Below are 23,400 nucleotides of genomic sequence, written 5' to 3' on the forward strand. Positions count from 1 at the left end.
GATTTTTCGGGGAAAACTTCAACTTTTCAGAGTCGGGTTGCAGAGAATCAAGCATGGTATATACTCCCATCTTTATTGTTCTAATACAACGAAATTCAAAAATATGACAATAATTTCAATTTTCGTTCTTAAGCGAACAATATTGCAAACATAAAAATTTAATTTGATCACTTTTTTAGAGAGGGGGTGTTCTCAATAACAGTAGTGCATATCTTCAAATTTCAGGCAAATTATACGAAATTACAATTTAAACAGGAAGACAACATATGAACCTGTATATACATCATTTTTAACAAATTGATTTTCCAAGAAGATATCAGCCAAGAACCTTGACCTTTCACACTAGTTTAAGTCACTTGTTTTGTAATTCGCTAATTAGCTGTCGGTGATAAGTTAATGACTCTCATCATCCCTGATATTGTTTGTTTGACTCGCAGCTTATCTTCCTATGCTTAAAAGCTATCTAAGTAAAATTGTTGTTATCGGAGTTCCATATCATTTGCTGGAGTGTTTCCAAGATACAACTGTGAATAGCTATCTAATGATTGCCCTCTGTAGTATATTGACGGTTTACTCAAATTATTGCAGAGAAACAATATTGTACAATGTGACAGGGCGGAACACCACATCTCCAATCACCGTTGACCGTGCAGTGATTAAATCAGTTCACATTAGTTTTTAGACGCATAGATTGCACATGTACAGTTCACCCTGCTTGATTGCCGCTTTTTTTGCCATGATGACAGAGGTCCCAGAAAGACTAGTACTCGAAAGCCAATAAAGACTTGGCTGAGACTTATGGTTCGGGACAGTCAACTGCACTATTAATTGCCACGACCAGGTGCTATGCCATGTATGGGAACTTTGCAACAAAATAAAACGTTGGTTGCAAAACTGAGAGCCACCCTTAACTAAACCCTCCTGCATGATTCGATCTTTCCCGTGCATCTACCAGTTCATTGTAGTACACACTACCTGTGAGAATACAGAACTCAGATCAACGGTGCCCCTCTACCAATCGCTAACTTTCCGAATACCATATCCCGCTACAAAGTTTTGTCTTTCACCCTTTGCAAGCTATGTTCTCCACTAAGGTCGTTTGCACAATTAGTTATTTGTATTTGTTTACATTTATTTATTGTGTTAGCAATACCTCGTATTCATTTTATTTGTTTTGTATGTTTTATGTATGATTCGTGAAGCTTTGTTTAAGAGGTTTCATAGCCTCCCCATGCACACCACAATCCTCGCACTACCCTACACTTGACATAGAACCCGTATTTGGAAATAAATAAATAAATTATAAATATGCAATAGTATAGCTGCTCCGTTTGGTTAAAATGAACATGAGATTACGCTTGGACTCTGAAACGGCGGATAGTGTAAACTGCTCGAAAATAATTGAGAAAAGTGCACTGAACGCATATGAAGTGATAGGAATACAAATTGGGGTCACAAGCGAAGAAATTATTGATTCGTATTGAAATAATCAAATCTCCTTTCATTCATTCACTTTGGAAAAAAAAACACTGAACGAAATGGGTGTCTGGAACGGCGGATTTAGTGTCAACATATCACGTCCTTCTGTTTTCAATATACATCTGGCATAATGTGTGGTGTGATGGCGCTGTCCAAGAATTTGGAGCCCACACAATTAAGGCACTACTTTAATGCCTTGAACCAAACACGGTCCCTCCACAAAAGGAGGGACCGTGAACCAAATTAGACAGTCAATGGGCGAGTCGACTGCATCTTATCTCATGGTCAAGTTGTCTAGGACCTATAAATAGCTCTTCCTGTTTGTATACGCACTATATCTTAGCGCCCTCACAAGTTCAGCAACACTGAGATGTACAGCTTAAACTAAAAAGCGCCCTGTAAACTACTCTTCGGTCACTATTCAGTATCCGAATCGTCAGATGTTTCAAGGTCTGCGCTTGCCTAGGTTCGTATTCATTTGTTATCGCTTGATGAGGCGGTCACTTTTCTGTCAACAAACGTCCACTGCAGACAGTGTAACAGCAATTTGCATTTCAATAAAGTAGAGCGCTTAAAAAGCCCGGTTCAAAAGGCCCATTCACCCGCGTAAACTCCCAGGGTCATGAAGGTGTCTTGTTTTGACGACGTGGCAGTTGTGTAGCGTGAATTTTACACGAAATGGTTCCTCTGGCACGTTTCAATGGTTCGGCATCTCAGGACAAAATATCGCCTCGCTTTTTGATAACTGCGGACATAGACCCTCCCAATATAATGCAGACTACTTTATATACTGATATGTATAGCCATGGTTAGGTATAGTTTTTATACTACGTGTCAAAACTATATGTAAAGACCGACACCATACAGGTACACTAAGATAAAATGGGGAGCCAGTTTTGAAACATTTAGACGCACAAACAAATAAATCTCAGTTGAGTATTGATGAAGCATTATTTTTAGTAAGTATAGTGATGTGCTGTATGATCTTTTAGCTTGCACATGCGCTGTTCGGCCTTCCTCGGGATGCCTACCTGGAAACTAAAACGGGCCAAGGCTTATAAGAAGGAGCTAAGAGCAGAAAACTTGCGTTTGGGGACATGAAAAAGCAAACATAATGCTAGAGTAAGGCGACACTGAATCATTGACAACTGACCATGTCACCTGTTGTTGCTGATCGTGACACCAAGACTGTATAATAAGTCCATAAATAATGTAGGGAGGACAAGGCGACTTTGTTGTTACATGTTATAAATCTCCTCAGTTAATAACCATCTCACTGGAATCACCAATAAGAGAAGAATGCTTTGAGAATGATACTTACAGGTCATGTACCACATGATAATCCGAGTTCCACAAAGTTTCAATCCATCGTGTACAACGCACCTTTGTGAACGGTACACTATGTGGACTGCTACTCGATGTAAACAAATTCACCCAGTGTATCTCGCTTAGGCGAGCCTCCCATCATTGCACACTGTCTGCAGCTTAATCTACAGGGTCCACGATACAGAAGAGATAATATCCACCATAAGTAATACAGATGTTGGTTGTATAGGCTGAACAAATGCCCAATTGCAAACCAGCGGGTTTTTACACCTCCGCGGCACATCGACATCTCCCTGTGATTTACCGAAGCCGAGGCAAATGATTTATGCACATATCGTGAAGACCGACTAGTGCCATGAATGCTTTCCGTTTTCAGTTCTTATCTCACAAAGCTGTTCTTTAATAATCTAATAGGTTTAAGGAAGATGTGAGTGAATTATTTACAAGAAGATAACATTACTGAGAAGGAGGCGTTCAGTTTTTTATAACCTGAGGGGGTTGTCACTGTCCTCATTCTGTAATGCTATTAGAGGCAAAACAATTAACCATTACCATGCTCTACACGAAGACTCGGGATTTCTGCGAACAGAGAAAGGTTTAACGACACCTTCCTTCATTGAAAATACAAAATACGAATATACAGTAACCGACTCAAAGAGTGCAAAGTGCACGGTCGCGGTTCACTAAGGTCAAAGGTCACCTTGCATAGTGAACTCTTTTTGACATTCTTTTTTTGTGGAATATTTGTGGTCAAATATGAAGAGGTCTTTTTCGAATAAACCGTTTCTTGTTATTTTTACTAGTTGTTTAACATGTTAGAATGTTAGGATGTTTTACTAAGCCTAAGATAATTGACCTTGTCATCACATGTTATCACACAAAAAGGCATTTCGGTCTTAAAAGTTAATTATAATTTGTACACCTTCGATGACGTCATAATTGCAAAAGCAGTTATGAGCAATTTTATGTTGACTCTGAAATTACAGAATTTTGCAAATATACCACTTCTCCCTTCTAGACCCCCCCCCCGTCACAATAACTGACATTCACCTTATTATTCAAAATCCCCGCTATTTCCTCCTATTTTCCCCGTCTCTTACTGATTTGCACTTATCGACCCATTTCCGCTTTCTGTGATAAACTCTGCTAAACATACACCTTGCTCATTATCGGATTACTTTGTTTATTCTGTGCATAGTATCTTTGACATGATGATAATTTATAATGCTTTATAGGTTTGATATAAACCTCAGCACATTGTACTGTAGACTGAAAATAAAGAACATGCATGAACAGGTGATAGTCTGTATTTATATTTGGGTATATTTTAAACAAAGACGACAGTGTCATAGCATTAAAACACTGAAAGAAAAAGTTAACATTTTGCTTCTTTATTTAAATTGTTAGTGTGTCCACAGTAACCTACATGGTGTATGGATGTGAACTTTGACACAGATATCTAAGCGTTCATCTACACGTCATTAAAGCTTACTTCAGACACTGGAGGGACTGTGCTTCACATATCGATAGGAAGTGTGGCTCTCGGCTCTTTATCGGTCCCGTCACGTATTCAGGGTTTGATTTGCATTTGAATAGACCGTAAAGCATACAGTCAATATTCCAGACAGACTGATAGAGTCGGCGTCTATAAGTAGTCTAATGTGTTATGGGGCTTCATGAACTCGGTTGTACGTGGAAGAGAGAATGTGTGATATAGATCTGCGTAAGATCTATATAATGTATTATGGCTACAAGCCGTATTGAATGATTGACTTACTGAAAATCGCTCTACACAGTATAATTGTTAAAGCGGTTTAGTGGAGGCAAAAAAACGAAAGAATTTCGCAAAACCACTGCTGGGTAACTGACCGAGATATTGCCTGGTTGATTGATGTATTATGATTTAAATGTAGAAGAGATTGATTTCAATGTGGTATTTTTAAAAGTGTCTGAAAATTGTGAATAATACACTTACGTATCAAGAAAAAGACTATTAAGATTATTCATGAGAAGTCTATAAATTGGAAACCTCGAACTGTATGGTACCAGTGACCGAAAACGATTTATGAGGCGGAAATGAAACATCTTATCGTACCTGATGTAGGGAAGTAATGTAGCAATAATTGATAGTATAGAGTTACCAGGGTTGCATGTGTGTTTCTACGAAGGGAATTGAAAATAAAAATAGTGCAACTTACGTACAACCCTAGACAGCCTGCCCAGAGTAAGGTACGATAATGCGATTAAAAATGGAATTGACGGTTTTTATTACAGGACAGGGAAGTCCCTACTTCTTACAGTTTATAATAGCATGGCTCGCTGCCTCCTAATGGCTCCTACGCTCATACTACTGTCTGCCTGCCTGTCTCTATCAATTGATCGATTGATTGATTAGATATTTATTAAACATATTACAAATGCACTGTCAATCTCTGTGAAAGGCTATCATTGATGTATAATATATAGAAGTAATCATGTAATCATGTAACATTATAGACAAACTGGGGTAGCTGCCAACATCTTACATGGTATATTTCGTGTTCACAGCTGTAAAATAATTGTCAAATCAAAATTGTCACCATGCTATTGTTCATTTGTTTTACATGCTTTGTAATTTAACCATTTCATTCTTCATTCATTCATTCATTCATTCATTCATTCATTCATTCATTCATTCATGCAAATACTTATGGTTCATTTCGACGATGACTGGCCTCTGCGGAAGGCAGAAAGACAGACACACAGACATACTCTAGACAGACAGGCAGACACAGACATACTCTAGGTAGACAGACAGACAGACAGACAGACAGATTGGCACGATAAATACGTAAATGTTCATTGTGTATGTTGTGTAGTTTTCAGCAATGCGTTAGAATTAACCGTTAAGACCAATCCCTTTAAATTGCAACCATTCTTTCGTCGACGTAAACGATTTACACTTTCACTATTTCAGCTAGCTATAATACCCAGGAATAATATAACACCTTAAATGTCATTACCCTGTGTCTTTTGTCAAATAAAATTGTTCTACTCATCTTTACCCCTTGTCTGTTGAGGGGCACTACAGGAGATGATACAAGGGTATGTCTGGCATTAATATGTAGCACAAATAATAATAGAGATTCATACACTTTAGGGGTACTGGTGGTAAGTCGAATCAACTCATCTATTGATACAACAACTACCCTTCTATTTTCTAGAAAGTAAAGTAAAAGTTATAATAAGAAACTTTAGTACATCGACTCAGCATTGACTGTTCTTCAGGGGTTATCTTGAAGTAAACGTTCTAAAAGAAATATGAACCATCCACGGGTGTTTTGAAATTGCCATCATTGCATACACATGTAATCTTCATCAATACAATGACAAGGGAGAATTTGACGCCATGAAAAATATTTCCCATTCCGTTTTCCAGCTTTTCAGATCAGTAACCATAGGAACTAGTAAAATCATGTTCAAATTATAAGACCACATTTCAGTTCGTATTATCAAATCCAATTCTGTCAAATCATCTGAAGTCAAGCAATGTTACAATCAAAACAATAATCACAAAAGTGATGCATGGTACTTTATTTTTAGTTATACTTGAATTAATACTGTAGAAAATAAAGACATTACAGTGTCTGTAAGAATGACAGTTTTTGTTATTCAGTAATCTATGGCAGTTACATGAAATTTATATATTGCAATTCGTTAAAACGCGAACTCACAATTTTCGGCACCCAGTCACCTCAACGAGGACGCAACAGTCAAAATCGCTCAGCCAAATTTTCATCCTTAAATATATTCATACTCATGAGTTGATAAAATAAGGACACCTACATTATATTGACGAAATAAAATATCAAACCCGTATAAAAGTTGACGAATTATAAAACGTGTAAAAGATTTTTTTAAAAATTGTATTGCTAACAGCTTGAAAAAATTAAAGCTTCCATTGTTATTCAACAATATACTAAAAAGTAGCAGTTAATAAAACAGTTTACTAGACAGTGTTCATACATTTTAAACAATAAAGCTTGCTTATACAACCAATTTGTTTACTATACTGCTATTGAATGTAGTATATGAAAGTCAAGGTGAGATAAAAGTATCAAAAATTTTATTTATACCACTCTTGATCACGTGACCCTTCGTTCATTTCGTGTATTTAATCTCGTAAAGCCACTGTAGTCTTATTGTACTCATACTGATTAGTAAATAGCCACACCTTTATTCATATAAAATGTATACATAATACTTTCCGGAACATAAATCATTAGCATATCAAAAAATGTTGGTTTTACCTAGTCATATAAAAAATCAAAGTGGTGGTTTGCTGATCTGTACACGAATCAGTTGCGCCTCAAAATCTCTTAGAAAGTCACACTGAAACTGTTTTGATTAAAAATGAAATTCACAGGGTAATGTACGAAATAAAATGCCAACGTTTTTTAAACCTGCTACTCTAAGACCGTAGATTCTTGTAGATTCGTTATCACTCTTCAAAACTGTACCTTTCAATTTGAATAAAAAACCAACGAAAAACCGTAAATATATGCAGTAAGAGCACGGACGAGTGTCTCATTTCACTGTTTTAAAATCTTCTTGCGATTCTTGCTCTATTGTTATCTGCTTTTTGTCACAGCATCTCGTCCAGCGAATATTATATAGTATGACTTAGTTTGAAGGATGCATGTAAGCAAGTCACACCAACTTATTCGAAGGAGAAGAATGAATTCCATTGATCAGTTTCATAAAGTTTACTCCAAGGTGAAATCATCGTAAACACTCGTGAATGAGAATTAAAAAAGTTGTGAAATTCACAGACATAGATAGACAGGAGACACAGGAACCTAGTGTAACCGTTGTACTTCGCGAAATGTGATATTACTCTCTTTCAATTGTCACTGCCTCACAATTGTCATGTGATATATGTGTCATTTGATATATATGTGTCGACGGTTCGACAAACCTCTGACATTGTACAATGATTTATGTGTGTGTATGTGTGTGTGTGTGTGTGTGTGTGTGTGTGTGTGTGTGTGGTGTGTGTGTAAATTGCGTGTAATACACATTCTCGCTCGTGGAGGATAGCTTTTCATCTGGTTTCGTGCTGTCTTTCTGTTCTCTTCTGTTTTCGTCTCCCTTTCTCCTTTATAGGATTCTTTCGTAGCCTCGGTCGCCGCGTCTTCCATCGTCTAGACTTCTCCCACTGTCTCCGTCTCCTACTCAGGCGAACTGATATGAAAAGAGTTTGTAGTGATTAGTAATGCAACATTAGTATCCAGTGTTCCACTGCAATATCATTGGCAAGTTGTACATACTATGATAAACTTTGCTGTTAGAACTGTATACAGGAATGAAAGACCTACACGAGTTTTCTATTTTATGTCTGATTTCAGGCTGGAAGTGGCCGTTAAGCGTTATGAACACGTTAAAAGTATATCAGTCAGTTTGACAACCTACCTCGTCCTCGATCCACGTACACTTGAAACGATGACGTCATTATCTTCTCATCTTCCGACTGGAAGTGGCCGTTAAGCGTTATGAGCACATTAAAAGTATATCAGTCAAATTGAAACCTACCTCGTCTTCGATCCACGTACACTTGAACCGATGACGTCATTATCATCTCATCTTCCTCAACAGCAGAGCAGGACACATTGTACCACTGAATTGATCGTTTTTACTTGGTCTCCTGAATGTCAATTCACTGAATACAACCATTTTTTCATCTGAAGTATACTCTTCATAATAACTTTTCTTTGTTGGAGGATCTGCCCCAGGGTTGTCAAAATCCCATTGTAATACTTTAGCCGCCGGTAGTCTGCTATGATCTGCCCGGCACACTAGCGTCGGTTCTTGGCGCCTATTTCTGATTCTGTTTTCTGTGATTCCTTTCGGGTAAATCAGGACTTGCTTGATTGAACCTGCATTTATTGAAAGAAAGAGAAATTAAGGTTTAATTTTTTTACTTAGAAAATGTAAACGACCAATAATGATTGTTGCTTAGTCATCAACCGTCAACATAGCGTCCACAATATAACGTTACTGCCCGCAATGTACAACAGACTACGGAAGCGTATTCGTGCCATTGTTGTAAGAAAAATATATCGTTATTACCAGATTGTGATTCTCGTAATTATGAGTTTTTGATTCTCGTAATTACGAGAATTAATATCTCGTAATTACGAGTTTTTATTCTCGTAATACGAGTTTTTGATTCTCGACACTATAAGCCCTGATTCTCTTAGTTATCAGACAATCCTTAATAACTCAGTCCTTATGTAGTTTTGAGCTTTTATTTCTCATACATATTGTTGGTTATTGTTCAACGAGAATATGGTGTTTTCAATATGGTGTTTTCAATATGGTATTATCTTGATTTATAAGGTGTAGTAAGCAATTATAATACACTCGTAGATGAATAAATAAATTGGACTGTTACATGGCTACAATTGTAGATATTCAGTATGTTATCCATTAGATCAAAAGTCAAGCATAATAGCGTGTAGATTTTGTCTGGCTGGATAAACATTCTTTTTAGGGTGAAATATCAATAGTATGACATTATGCAAATATTTCACATCTGTCAACACCTTTATTAGAGTCTCACAACCTGATAAACACCCCCTCCCCGCCTCAGGAGATAATCCCCGAACTCCGAATACCTGCCGATGTGATGTTATTTTTTTTACATCCAGCATAGATTGGCAGTTGTCATCATGTTGGGTTTGCACTAGAAATTATGACAAACAACTGACATCTTCTGACACCCCTTCATGTGTGAAAAAGACATTATCCAAAACAGCAGTGAATGAGGAAGTCGGACAGATTTCCAAACTTTCAGATTAGTATTATTTGCTAACAAAGATTTACACAATCAAAGTTTGTATGGAGACAGATAAAGTAAAGAAAGTTTAACAATCCGTGTCTTTGCATTGCTTCCTCCTAATGTAAAAGAATAGTACACAAACATTGATTATGATCAAGATGAATGACCGAATTGAAGTGCAACTCATTTCAAGAACCCAAGAAATGATTGAAAATGGCAAATAAAAGCGAAAATATGTTTATTTTTATCACAGGTGTTATCAAGTAGAAGTGAAAAGGAAATCTCAAAATAGACGATGAGTTGAAATAACGCTGTGATAGTTAAATTTTCATATGCTTCCATAAACATTGAAATTACAAAATCATCATTATGCAAACATTCTGGCAATTTGGAAACCTCATAATTTTGAGATTTTTAGAAATTTGCGATTTCTTGACTGTAGTTTTTGACCATGTATTCATTTATTCGCAATGACAATGACGGACTATAGATTCTCATGACAAGATAATTCTCGTAATTACGAGTTTTTAATTCTCGTAATTACGAGTTTTTAAATCTCGTAATTACGAGTTTTTGATTCTCGTAATTACGACTTTCTGATTCTCGTAATTACGAGTTTTTAAATCTCGTAAATACGAGTTTTTGATTCTCGTAATTACGAGTTTTTGATTCTCGTAATTACGAGTTTTTAATTCCCGTAATTACGAGTTTGAATTCTCGTAATTACGAGTTTTAAAATCTCGTAATTACGAGTTTTTAAATCTCGTAATTACGAGTTTTTGATTCTCGTAATTACGAGTTTTTAATTCTCGTAATTACGAGTTTTTAATTCTCGTAATTACGAGTTTTTAATTCTCGTAATTACGAGTTTTAATTCTCGTAACTATGAATTTTTGAATCTCGTAATTACTGGTTTTAATTCTCGTAATCATGTGTCTTCATTCTCGTTATCTACTCAAATGGCGTACTGACATGGCCTCTACACATTGTAGTTTTCCTCCAGCTACATTATTACCTCTATCTACATTATTACACGACTTTGGTCAGTCTGGGGGCATGATATAGCATAGCCATTAACATGAGAACGTTGCAATAGTGTTAAGGAAGTCTGTGCCTGTATAGAAACAAAACACTTCAGCCATGTTGCTTAGTTTGCCAATACTTGTAATATGTAAACTCTGTACTTAGTGGATCAGCAAATCAAAATTAAATTCACAGTTCTCACTTGCACCGAATGTCAAAAAGTTTGATACATCGCAACCATATTTGAAAAAATGCATTTATTCACAGCAATAAAACTTACAAACTTACAAGAAGAAAACAGTCAAATATTGATTGCAAATGGCATTGGCATTCTCAAACAGGTTCGTTTGTTAAATGGTGTCTAGCCTGTCGCAATACGTTTCCATGTGATTTACTCAAAGTTCACCATCCATATTTTGGATCACTATCCGGTCAATCTGAAACTGATGGGAAAATAAGATATTTTAGAACATAATTCCATCACAACATGATGTATTAACAAACCCATCGATACAACGCACACTGCACGCATGAACGCACAATGCAAGACAAACTGTACAATGAAAATATTTTGCAACTACATTAAGCAGAATTAGTAGGTAATATGTACAATGCTCTTTAACAGGAATTGACTTGACTTCTTTTAATTAATTCCTGCTATTACTTATCAAATGATTGGGACAAACAGATCGCCCTGCATCAACTTAGATGTGGGCGCACAGCAAACAAGGAGCTGTTCATACAGCATGCATATGCATGGTGGGTTGCTGTTGAAGTAGGGGTCATACAGGTCAATCACTCTTATGCAGCGCATTCGTGGCAAGCACATCGGTGATCATTGGATGGCATGCGTCTCTTATCCATAACAGGAAACTGACCAATCTAGAAAGAAACATTTCAGTGAAAATTCAGGCCAACTACACCGCGTTTCCGACAAGAACTTCCCGTCCGAGCTTAGCTTAGCTGTGGCTGTGAGTGACCTTGACAACACTACATTCACTGATAATGGCGGCAGTGAAAACAGTCGACGATGTAGTATGCTCATGTAATTCCGTTCAATTGCAGATCTTACCTTTCCGTTTGGTAACACTCAAACAACTGCTCAATGAAGTTCCTGCTTCTTAAAATGTTTGTAATTGTTGACTGACTTCGAACATGTCGCACTGTTGGTGTGGTCAAATGGCCGGCATGGTAGGACCCGTCCCTTTGAAGCGTTTTGCGTTCTCTTTCATCACGTGTCATTAAAAGGAGAAGTCGGCTACAAATAGACGCTAACAGAAGTGTTAAATAAAACAAAACCCCAAGGAGCCAACGCAAATATTATTCGCTGAGCAGAAATATCACAAGAAAGGTGATGTCCAGAATTAAAATCTCGTAATTACGAGAATCAAAATCTCGTAATTACGAGAATTAAAAACTCGTAATTACGAGAATCAAAAACTCGTAATTACGAGTTTTTGATTCTCGTAATTACGAGTTTTTAATTCTCGTAATTACGAGATTTCAAATCTCGTAATGACGAGATTTCAAATCTCGTAATTACGAGATTTAAGAACTCGTAATTACGAGAATAAAAAACTTGTAATTACGAGTTTTTGATTCTCGTAATTACGAGATTTCAAATCTCGTAATTACGAGAATAAAAACTCGTAATTACGAGAATCAAAAACTCGTAATTACGAGAATTGAAAACTTGTAATTACGAGAATCAAAAACTCGTAATTACGAGAATTAAAAACTCGTAATTACGAGAATCAAAAACTCGTAATTACGAGAACTTAATACTTGAGAATCGGAAACTCATAAATATGGATATTGAAACATATTTTATAATTATCTTTTCATGAAAATGTAAAGTCTGTAATTGTCATTATGATTGAATATTTATGATCAAAAGCTTTTGTCTAGTAGGCTAATCGGAAATTCCTAAACTTTTAAAATCGTGTAGTTATCAAAAAGCCAGCATGTGAGCATAATGAACATGTCGTAAGGTCACGAGTCAAGTGAAAATTTACTTTTCATCGTGTTATTCCATCTGATTATCTAATTGAAAATTCCTTTTCATTTCCATTTAAATTATCACTTTATCATCACTTTTTCGCTTTTATTTGCCATTTCTTATGTTCTTGAAAGGGATTTTATGTAAATTTCAATTAGTTCATCAAATAGATAATACACATTTTTCGTGTAGTGTTATTTTATGTTGAGAGGAAACAATGCAAGGACACTCATCATACACAAGTCATACTTATATTTATCTGTCTAAGTACATACTTTATTTTACATGCAATGAAGCTTTGAAATCTTTCCAATGTTCTTGTTGAGGCTTACTACTGTTTTAGATATGCTTTTCATATATGAAGGGGGATGTCGGACAGACACATAGAAATCATACAGTAGGATATTTCAAATATTTCAGAAAATGTTGGTTTCTCATCATGATTTCTAGTGTAGACACAACATGAAAAAACTGATGGTCTGTGCTAAATGTAAAAAGTTAACATCACTTTGGGAGGCACATGTAGTATCGGTGTTATCTCCTGAGAGTGGAACTTTTCAGCTTGTCGGAGAAGACCCAAATATAGGTGTTTATAGGCATAATAGCATACTTATGCATTGCATCTAGTAACTCTGAATGTATTGTCTATCCGGACAGACAAAATCTATAGGCCATGCTTGGCATGATGCTTTGCGTGACTTTTGATCTGCTGGATAAGTTACTGAATATCTACAATTGTAAGCCATGTAACAGCCCCAAAGTTTATTCATTCATTTATTCATTAGAGAGTTAACTATACTTGCTCACTATACCTGATCAAGTCAAGATTCACGTTAACCTTTCTATTCATTGAATTATGATCAATAATACGTATGAGCAGAGGTTCACACTAAAGAGCTCAAACACCATAGAAAGACTATGAGTTATTGTACTTGGGCCTCAGCCCAAGTACATTTGTTTCATTCCGTGGGAAAAAACTGTAAGGTATAACCATTTCTGGCTGAGACCAGGGAGGGCAAAATGTATTGGCTTCATCTTTCTTGGCATAATAAATGGCGTAATGATGTTAACTGAATGGAAGTGCTGCTCTCAGCCAGTCTTGAATAAGTGAGATGTGAATATAAATGCTTCTCTATCTGAGTTTTTGCCACAAATCTTCTGAATATAATCAAAATGTGCATCGAAATGCAACAATTAATGCACCCTCCGTTTACTAGGCAATGGCACGACCCTTGCTACACCCACTGGACGAGCCAAAGTGGGAGGGGTAATTTCGGTTTGGTCGAACAGGAGGGCTCGAGACCAGAATTTAACATTTAAACTTGAAACATGTTTAATCACTGACAAGATGTGGATTAGTGTTAATCAAAGAGAGAGTTTGAAAAGGAAAGGTTTTATATCCCGGACACAATGAAAAACATTACGACTGGAAACTGTACCCCCGGTTGAGAATAGTAAGGCCCACAGCGATGGAGAACACTTATCCTTGAGCTGAGAGAAAACCGACCATCATTTCGAAATAGAGCTGCAGATTCGAGAAGCTCGTTAAAAATAGCTAGCTACACCCCATAAAGGGGTGTTTTCGAGTCTTGAGGGCAAATTTCGCCTCCTTCATTTAGAAATCGTACGTTTGTTTTTCCAGGGGAACACATCATTTGACACAAAATTTGCATGAAAAGGGGTCGCCAGTAAGCACGTGGTCAAATCTGGCATAAGAAACAATATGAAATGTTGGGTAAAGCCAGTCCAAAATAAACTGATTTGAACTTTTGTGTTTTGTAATTTATACCATGCAGTAACATGACTTTTTTTGACAACATCACACAATGTAATACGTTTTGAAACTGAATACTCCGACGTATTCTGTGTCCCCTTTGCTAAAAAATACGGTATGCCGATTACCATGTAAGGAGATGATGACGTCAAGACAGATTTGTAGTGCGTTTGGTCTGGTGGATGGTGCACGAAGTTTTGTCGAGGTAGCTTGTGTATTTATTTCCTAAATGGGAGATATTAGGGTCGATCTAAAAGGCCGAAAAATGTTATGATACTCTAAGCGAGCTGAACTCCAATGCGAATGGTTGGATAATTTGGAGGATGTCTAGACTGATCTCGTCTCATTTATTTGGCGGTCAGTATTGAATTTCAACTGCGTCACAAGTTTGCGTCGAACGGTCAACGAACGATATTTTAGAAATCTGGAGACATGATATGGCACATCGCAGTTTTATTTTAGTATTTTATATTTTACAAAAGATGTAAGAAGCAATGATTTTGTTGAAAATTCTGAAAAAAATATAGGAAGATTTGATCGCGAACACATTTTCACTTGGGGGTCAACTAGCCCTGCGTACGATGCTGTGTGTTCCGCTACAGCTAACCGCCCCGCTCACCACAGCCCTGCAAAGACCCGTACGTTGGGTCGGTGACTTCAAATCCATTTTGGGACTTGACGTGAAAAAGCCAAATTACTGCCGAAATTCAGCGTTCTTGGGCCCAAGTCGTATCCCAGCCTACCTCAGCTACTCGATCGCTTCCAAAATGACAGTCTTTTATTCACTTCTCGTAAATAACCGTCGATGTCGGCAACTCTCTCGCTGGCCCTGCGTACGATGCTGTGTGTTAGCTGTAGCACATAGCATCGTACGCAGGGCTAGGGGTCAACATGGGGTCGCAGCCATGTTGCCTCAAAACTTATTTCTGTCTGCACTCAAAACTCAAAAATGTCGCATATGAACCTGAAAAATCGATGTAATTTTGTCAAACTTCGGCGAAATTTCAGCCTATAGACAAAATTTCATCTAGGTAAGGTAAATTTACTGAAATTTGATCGACAAATAATCCTGAGCTTGAACGTGACAACTCGCCTTCTCTGGGAAGTCATGCATCCGGCCCAGTCGCTCGAGAGCTATTCAGCTCTGGGACTATTCGCCCCATAGACGAGTATACAGAAGCGAGAAATACCTCGCTTCTGTATACTCGTCTATGGGGCGAATAGTCCCAGAGCTGAATAGCTCTCGAGCGACTGTGATCCGGCCAGCTGCCCATATGGCCGGGTGCATGAGATTGTTTTCAAGCGACGGCGGCAGACCGTACGGGGCTCTGGATATGAACCTACCTACCGCCGGTGTAGCTGTAATAACTGTTGCGTTGTTTTTAATCACCACGGACGAAGTCCGAGGGACTTATAGGTTTGGTCATGTCCGTGCGTCCGTCCGTCCGTTCACGCCTACAGTACCCAACCCCATACAGATGCACGTCGATTTGTTTCACAATGCTATCAAATTTAGCCGTGTTAGAGGACTTTTTAGTTTACACCTCCATAGACTCCCATGTATAAGGCAGTTCTCCATAGACTCGCATGTATGATGCCAAGAAAAATAAAAATTAGTTTCTCATCGTATTCATATTGCCTAAAGGATGCAGTGACACAGTTTTTTTGTCCCCACGGATAAAGTCCAGGGGGCTTATAGATTGGCTCATATCCGTCAGTGAGTGCATCAGTGAGTCCATCGGTTCACGTAGATATCTCAGACATTTTGACAAAATATCATGTGACCTTGGTGACCTTTGACCTCAAATATACATTATTGTCCATGACTCAGTAACCACAAGTGCTAAACCTTTCATATTTGGTATGATGGGACACCTTATGATGCCACATATTGTACGCCATTAATTATGTGCATATCTAATTATGAGCGAGCCAATAGAGCAAGAGGTCTGATTTCTGGTATATAGGGATAAGTTAACAATATAATTTGTTTGACAAAACTTCACGTGACCTCAATGACCTTTGACCTCAAATATACATATTTGTCCACAACTCAGTAACCACAAGTGCTACACCCTTCATATTTGGTATGATAGGACACCTTATGACACCATATATTGTACCTCATTAATTATGTGCATATCTTATTTTGAGCGAGCCAATAGAGCTAGAGGTCTGATTTTTGGTATATAGGAATAACTTAGCAATACAATTATTATGACAAAATGTGACGTGACCTCAATGACCTTTGACCTCAAATATATATATTTGTCCACAACTCAGTAACCACAAGTGCTACATCCTTCATATTTGGTATGATAAGACACCTTATGACACCACATATTGTACCTCATTAATTATGCGCATATATAATTTTGAGCGCGCCAATAGAGCTAGAGGTCTGATTTTGGTATATAGGAATAACTTAGCAATACAATTATTTTGACAAAATGTCACGTGACCTCGATGACCTTTGACCTCAAATATATATATTTGTCCACAACTCAGTAACCACAAGTGCTACACCCTTCATAAATGGTATGATGGGACACCTTATGACACCACATATTGTACCTCATTAATTATGCGCATATATAATTCTGAGCAAGCCAATAGAGCTGGATGTCCGATTTTTGGTATATAGGGATAACTATAGGGTAGAAATCTAAATATGCCCATCTAAATATTAGACATCTACCATCGAGAACAAAAGAAATTTGCTGTAATTTGAATATTTAAGGAGTTTAAGCAATTCCCGCTATAAATAAAGAACCCCTGCCTCAAACTCCACAAAAGTTGCTAGACATATTTTGCCGTTGTCATGCCATTGCTTCGTTTAATAACCAGTTAATCATATGCCTCATTGACAGGAGAAATTCAAGACCATATTTGAATAGTAGTATATATTGTCCTCAAAATTACTCTATCACGGCCCAAGTACTCATTGCCTTCAGCAATACTGCCTTGTTATAGTTTATTTCCCATAATATCTAGTAAAATCAAGGCTCACAATTAAGAGAGTCAGAAACTAGTAATCAAGAGAATTGAAATCTCGTAATTACGATAATCAAAAATCGTAATTACGAGAAACAAAAACTCGTAATTACGAGAATCAAAAACTCGTAATTACGAGATTTTAAAATTCGTGATAACGAGAATCAAAAACTCGTAATTACGAGAATCAAAACTCGTAATTACGAGATTTTTAAAATTTTTTTTCTTACAAAAATGGCACGAATACGCTTCCGTAACAAACAATTACACGACTTATGAGAATAATTATTTTGATTCTCAGAAAGTAATATGCTGTATACTCACTCTCCACATAAAGCTGAGCTCTGTCTACTTCAGTGCAATATCCATTGCCGTCGATAGGTTCAACAAGCCTGAAGACAACTATACACTTATATGATCCGATATCTTCAAAAGTAACATTCTGTATTGTTAACGACCATCCGACAAGGCACTGTATCTTTTGCTGACTACATCAGTGACTTTAAAATCAGACGTCGTCACCAGGGTTGGGTCCTCGTTGTTTGGTTTTTCCATTCTCCAATCAATCGTTGTTCTGGTGTATGGGCTTGCTGGTGTTTCATACTTGCATGGTAGTGTGACGTCATTGCCACATTCACCCAATATCTCCGTCGTGTGACTTGGAACTGTGATGCTATCCAGCCCTACAATAAGAAAATTTCTTATTTGATTAAGAGGCTTCAGATTTCGCTATAAAATATATAAAATCTATATTTGTGAATTTGACATTTGATAGTGATCTAGAATCAAGAATAGGATGGGATTTTTTGTTCCAAGTTTTTAGTTAGTTAAACAAAATTGCGAAGAATTGTTTTGGGAAGTTATACGAATGATACCACTAAATATAATATTCCTTGTACATTTGCTGGTCAAAGTCATGTATGAGACCGTCTTCGTCCAGTACACATGCAAGGAATGTTAGTGTGTTTTTCCCAGGCAAAGTTTCAGTAGACGTATTATTTTTCCATGGCAGACTTTAGTGGTGTTTTAAGGAAGTCGGTCGCAAAATATTCGTTTGTTCATTTGTATTTGTATTCTATTTATGAGAGCGTGAAGTGTTGTTTTCAGTCCCGTCGTAAAAATCGAAATTTCATTCGACACTTTATGAATCGGTCTAGCGACCACTCATTCAATCACTCAATCATTCAATCATTCAATCAACCAATCAATAAATCAGTCAGTCAGTCAGTCAATCAATGCAATCAACTATCCCATGGGAGAAACCTCTTGCAGACTGGTAGGTATTTTTCTAATTTAGTATTGCTTCAAATCAACCCTCAGATAAAATACTATTTAAGCTTCATAAGCTGTATCTTTTGACTATTTTTTCAGAACTTTTGTTTTGTGGTTTCCCTACACTTTCTGCATTGAATCCCTAAACTGTAATTTAATGCCAAGTATTTACCATATCAACACAACCTATATGAGTATAATCTCCATTGTAATTGTTGAAAATTGTATTCAAGTCCGGACTAGAATTCATTTGTAAACAATAAACATCACTACACACATACAAGCTGTGTTGACAAAAAGAATACTCGAAATTCAGCATGACAAACGGATTAGGGTCAGACACGGTAGTTGATATACAGAAGCAGAACACTGAAAAACTTGCCACAAGTAAAGTAAAGTATGCAATAGTAGATGTAAATGGATAAAATTTGTTGATTTTGATTTCTATGAATATTTTTCACGATTACAGAAACTTTGTTCTGAATTTTGTGTTTATGATTTGTTGAAAAGAAAAAAAGGTTTGGAATGACAATGCTCGAGAGTTCTTTTAAACTTAAGAATCATCTTCATCGCAATTCAAGTACTAAAAAAAACGTTTGGCCAGGGAGTATAATGGATCTTGAAGACAAAATGTAAGATGTACAACTTCAACTAGAAGATACAAAATGTAAGATGTGCGACTTCAGCTAGAGGAAAGCAGTCCATTTTGTTAAATCATTTTACGGCTAAAGTTGGTATTTAGGAAAAATATATAGAATCCATTTGATATCTCATCCAACTGTTCAAATCATCATTTCCTTCTACGATTAATAAATAAAAACTCTTAATGGAAAATGTTCCCGGTGAACTGTTTTGCTATGATTTGTGAAGCCCGTTGACTTTGCGACGTTCAGTTTTTTTGGAAAATAACACCACCGGCTGATAAAACAGTATGTACTCTAGAATATGTTTTATGTCTTTGCTTCAAATGGAGATACAATATTTCCATGTAGTTAATAAGCTAAATGTTTATTTCAATTTGGGTGTGTATGACTTTATTGTGTACAGTTTATTTCAATTCATTCTATATCAGAGAGTTCAATTGTTTATTTCCTTTGTAATATCAAACAGGTTATTGTTGATTTCCATTGTAATGTAAATAGTTTATTGAACATGAATATTTAAGTACGTTCTCTGATACATTAGATGTAGAACGGATTACACATCATTCAAAAATTAAATTGAAATTTGACAATCTCAGATTAGTTAATGGAAACACTTGCTGAACAAAGCTTCTGGATTTAAACTTTTTAGAACGATCTTAGCCAGGAAAGTGGAAATGCAGATTTAGTAAACCCACAGATTTGGTCATCGAAACACCGAGATGCAACTCACAAGATCAGATTTTGTTCACCTAACAACTCACACAGATTTTTACAGTCTACACGCGTACGGCGTTTGGCAAGTTACTTCAGCAATAATGTACCCCTTCCAGCCCATAATGGACGAAAGCAAACTTTGCACAACATAATGTACGAGGCGGAACCGAGTACATTATGGAGTGCAAAGTTTGCGTGAATCCATTATGGGCTGGGAGGGGTATATTATTGCTATTATTTTATAGTTTTGGCAATGCCAGTGAATTTGTAGATGTAGAAAACACCTTTGGCCACAATGCTGAATAATCGGCTACATTATCGGTAATACTCTAGGGAATGACGTCACAAAATTCACTGGTATTGACAAAGCTGTAATATAATATTTCATATATGCAAGCACCAAGAAACTCAAACATACACTCATCGGAATTAGCTTTTATATTATTCTGTATCCCTGTACAGCTCTGTGCAGACCTTGAACTTTAGAAAATTTCTGTCATATATTCAAAATAGCATTTCTGGAAAAAAAGATTAGTTGCGCTGCTTATAAAAATAGTGGTGGGTTTATTTCTTATAAGGAAAAGCAGAAGAAGTGAAAAGGAAATACATAGAAAATTTGATCACATCGACTCAAAGACTTGAAGATTTCTACAGAACTCTACTCTTACTCTTCAGATATCTGTAAACAAGAACTGATCTGAGTTACTTGGTTCAAAACTTTGAATCATTGATGGTATTATTTACCGTAAACGTAATACAACAGTTTGCAAATTTTTTCATCATGTCATAAATTTAATAGAAAGAAGTCACTGTAATGTTCAGCAAAAGCAACAGGAAGATAGTCGATATCTTGCTGGAATGATATAAGGATGATAAAATATCAATAATAACACGATTGGAACTAATTTGGGATAATTGGATGGTGAAGTAATGCCGATTTAATCTACATATGTAATCTCAACTGCTTTTTTTTTTACATTACCCACTTGTTTTTATGAGTAATTTGTATTATTGCAACATTCAACTATCTGGCACCTAACACTTTTGTGAAATTTAAGAAATATGGTAATCCAATTATCCCAAATTAGTTCCAGTCATGTTTGTATTATATCATACTACCATGTGCCATTCGGATTGGACGAGAGCTCATTCCACCGATGCTAAAATACTGTTTTAGCACTAATAGCGGTGGTAAAACGGGCCCCTAAACCAGCATTTTTCGAAAATTGCCCAGTCGGTGCATAAAGAACGTACCCAAGTAAACCATAGACCCTCGAGAAAAACCGAAACAGTCCACCTTGTTTCAAGACTGAAGACCGAATTTGATACACAGATAAAGTGAGGGTCTGTAACTCACCTCTTGGCGTAAATAAGTTTGGATCGACGATGAAAGACATCTCTGAAGCTGCATATTTGGGGTGTGATGCACACAAATTATAGGGCGACAGCGCACCATGCACTTTGCTAGATATTGCGGGAGTCGAGACGCGAAATATTCTATACCGCTCTTGAAAAAATGAAGATAGTATTCGTTCATACAAAAATAAATTGACATTCCTCACAGTAAAGGTATGTCAGATATTCTTAACCAAAGTTTGGACTGTAACAGACCGGGGTGTCCTAACGATGTAGACCAAGAAGTTCAAAATAACAATGGGATGAAAACTGATATAGTGTTGCTATTGTTTCTTTGACCGATGAAACCCTGGCAGACAAATCAGTGATAGATAATTAACATCCAACAGCCAAATCATTCAATAGCTGTCTAAGAGTGAAGCAAAATACAGTGTTAATGTATCCCATCAGCGTAAAGAAAGTACTAGACTCTTTGATTCATGTTACTTCAGTTTAAGATCTGACCATGAAGTAAAAATCAATGTTGATGTTTCCGCATAATGATTTAGCTTTGTGTCAGAGAAACAAATATTGAAACACAAAGCACATAACGGAAGCAAAAAACGAGAAGAACTATAAACGTTTATCTACTTCCCGATATACACACTTCTCGTTTTCCTGTGTGGTTCATTTTGCCATACAGTACGCAATGATAACACTTTCTTGCAAGGCGTTTTAGCACCACAGATATTGTAACTGGATTTTGACTTTCCAATCGTAGCGCCGTCAGGGACTCGATACATGTCAGGATCGCAGCAGTGGTCAGAAACACAAGTACATTTGTATATAGGTAAATGAGACTCCATGGTAACGAGTAATGGTTACAATAAGAATACGTTGACAAAATGAAGAGTTGAATTATTTAGTAGTAATGTGATCACATTACTCTGCAGACATCAAAACGACCAAGTAGTTCCAGCATGACCACAAACTCACGTAAAATCTGAGAATAAAGACAGCGGAAGACTCTACGGACAAACCTTGTTGTCAAGCACACAGCTAACACGGCTAGCCAGGCAGTTACTGATTATAAACGATACAGATTAGCTCAAATGATCATGAAAAAGGTCATATTGGCGGATAATTGAAACGTGTGGCTTACCGATTAGAATGAATATATGGAGACAATGTCTACGAAGATCGACCGACATGATGTTTACGGAGCGAAGCGCGTGCTCGAGTCTATACACACGTCAAACGCATTTTGTACCAAAAATGGTTCTGCAAAGTATGCGCACCGCTACCTCTGACACCGACGAGGAACAAAGTGCAATGAATGATTGGCACATCAGACTGCTGCGATGCGAATGGCCTTATTGCGCAGTGGACTTCCCAAGACTATTGTTCGCTAAAACCTTCTGTAACTCATTCAGAGCTATCGGTCAGAACCAGTATTAATGATTGGTCAATCAAGTTGGGTCCAATCAATGTGAGTGGCCAAGTACATGGTGTTTAATCAGTGCAACAAATTCATACCGAAGTTTACCAAAGTTATGTCGAAGATTCTATTGTCAGATTGTTGAAAAAAGATAATTATAATATGTCTCATTCTTAATGGTATTAAGCGAAAACTGAAATCTTTCCTGTGATAGAAAACATTGACATCAAATGACATTATCGAAAATCTTTTGGGAATAAACCTGACTAGTACTTATGACTGGAGCACAAATGAAACATATTATATGTGTAGTGTATAACGCTATAACAATTTTGATGATACGTACATCATCTAAATTGAGTGAAAAGTTATATTTTAAAAAGCGGTCGAAACGTGAAGTACTTTTTAATTTCTTATTGGACTTCGAGAGTCCATACTCAGTCAGTGACATTTTACTTTATTACCTATATTCGTCACAGAGTTCCGATTTTTACAAAGCACATTATCCGTAGATTATTTCGGTCCGCAAAATTAATGGAGTTGCCAAATCACTTCCCTTTTATAAGGCGAATATGATCGAGC

At 36.8% G+C, this 23,400-nt stretch overlaps 1 protein-coding gene and 1 long non-coding RNA gene across 3 annotated transcripts in view; both read right to left on the reverse strand.

The window, feature by feature from the left end:
• Positions 1–23,400, reverse strand: part of LOC139126546 (uncharacterized) — a 67,325-nt gene that overhangs the window by 26,483 nt on the left and 17,442 nt on the right. The window contains exon 1 of one of the 2 annotated variants that reach the window (XM_070692616.1): positions 2,801–3,167. The exons of the other annotated variant lie outside the window; for it this stretch is intronic. Within the exon in view, the coding sequence (XP_070548717.1) occupies positions 2,801–2,816 (16 nt within the window). The 5' untranslated portion in view covers positions 2,817–3,167. Of the gene's footprint in view, positions 1–2,800; positions 3,168–23,400 lie in introns of those variants that run through there. 2 annotated transcript variants of the gene reach the window in all.
• LOC139126362 (uncharacterized) lies at positions 6,377–22,714 on the reverse strand. The gene is made up of 4 exons (XR_011550550.1): positions 22,543–22,714; positions 17,740–18,098; positions 8,377–8,720; positions 6,377–8,028 (listed from the first exon to the last, which is right to left on the reverse strand). It is a non-coding gene; the product is annotated as an uncharacterized lncRNA (long non-coding RNA).

Source organism: Ptychodera flava (genome assembly GCF_041260155.1).
Source record: "Ptychodera flava strain L36383 chromosome 3 unlocalized genomic scaffold, AS_Pfla_20210202 Scaffold_27__1_contigs__length_13241970_pilon, whole genome shotgun sequence".
NCBI classification, from domain to species: domain Eukaryota; kingdom Metazoa; phylum Hemichordata; class Enteropneusta; family Ptychoderidae; genus Ptychodera; species Ptychodera flava.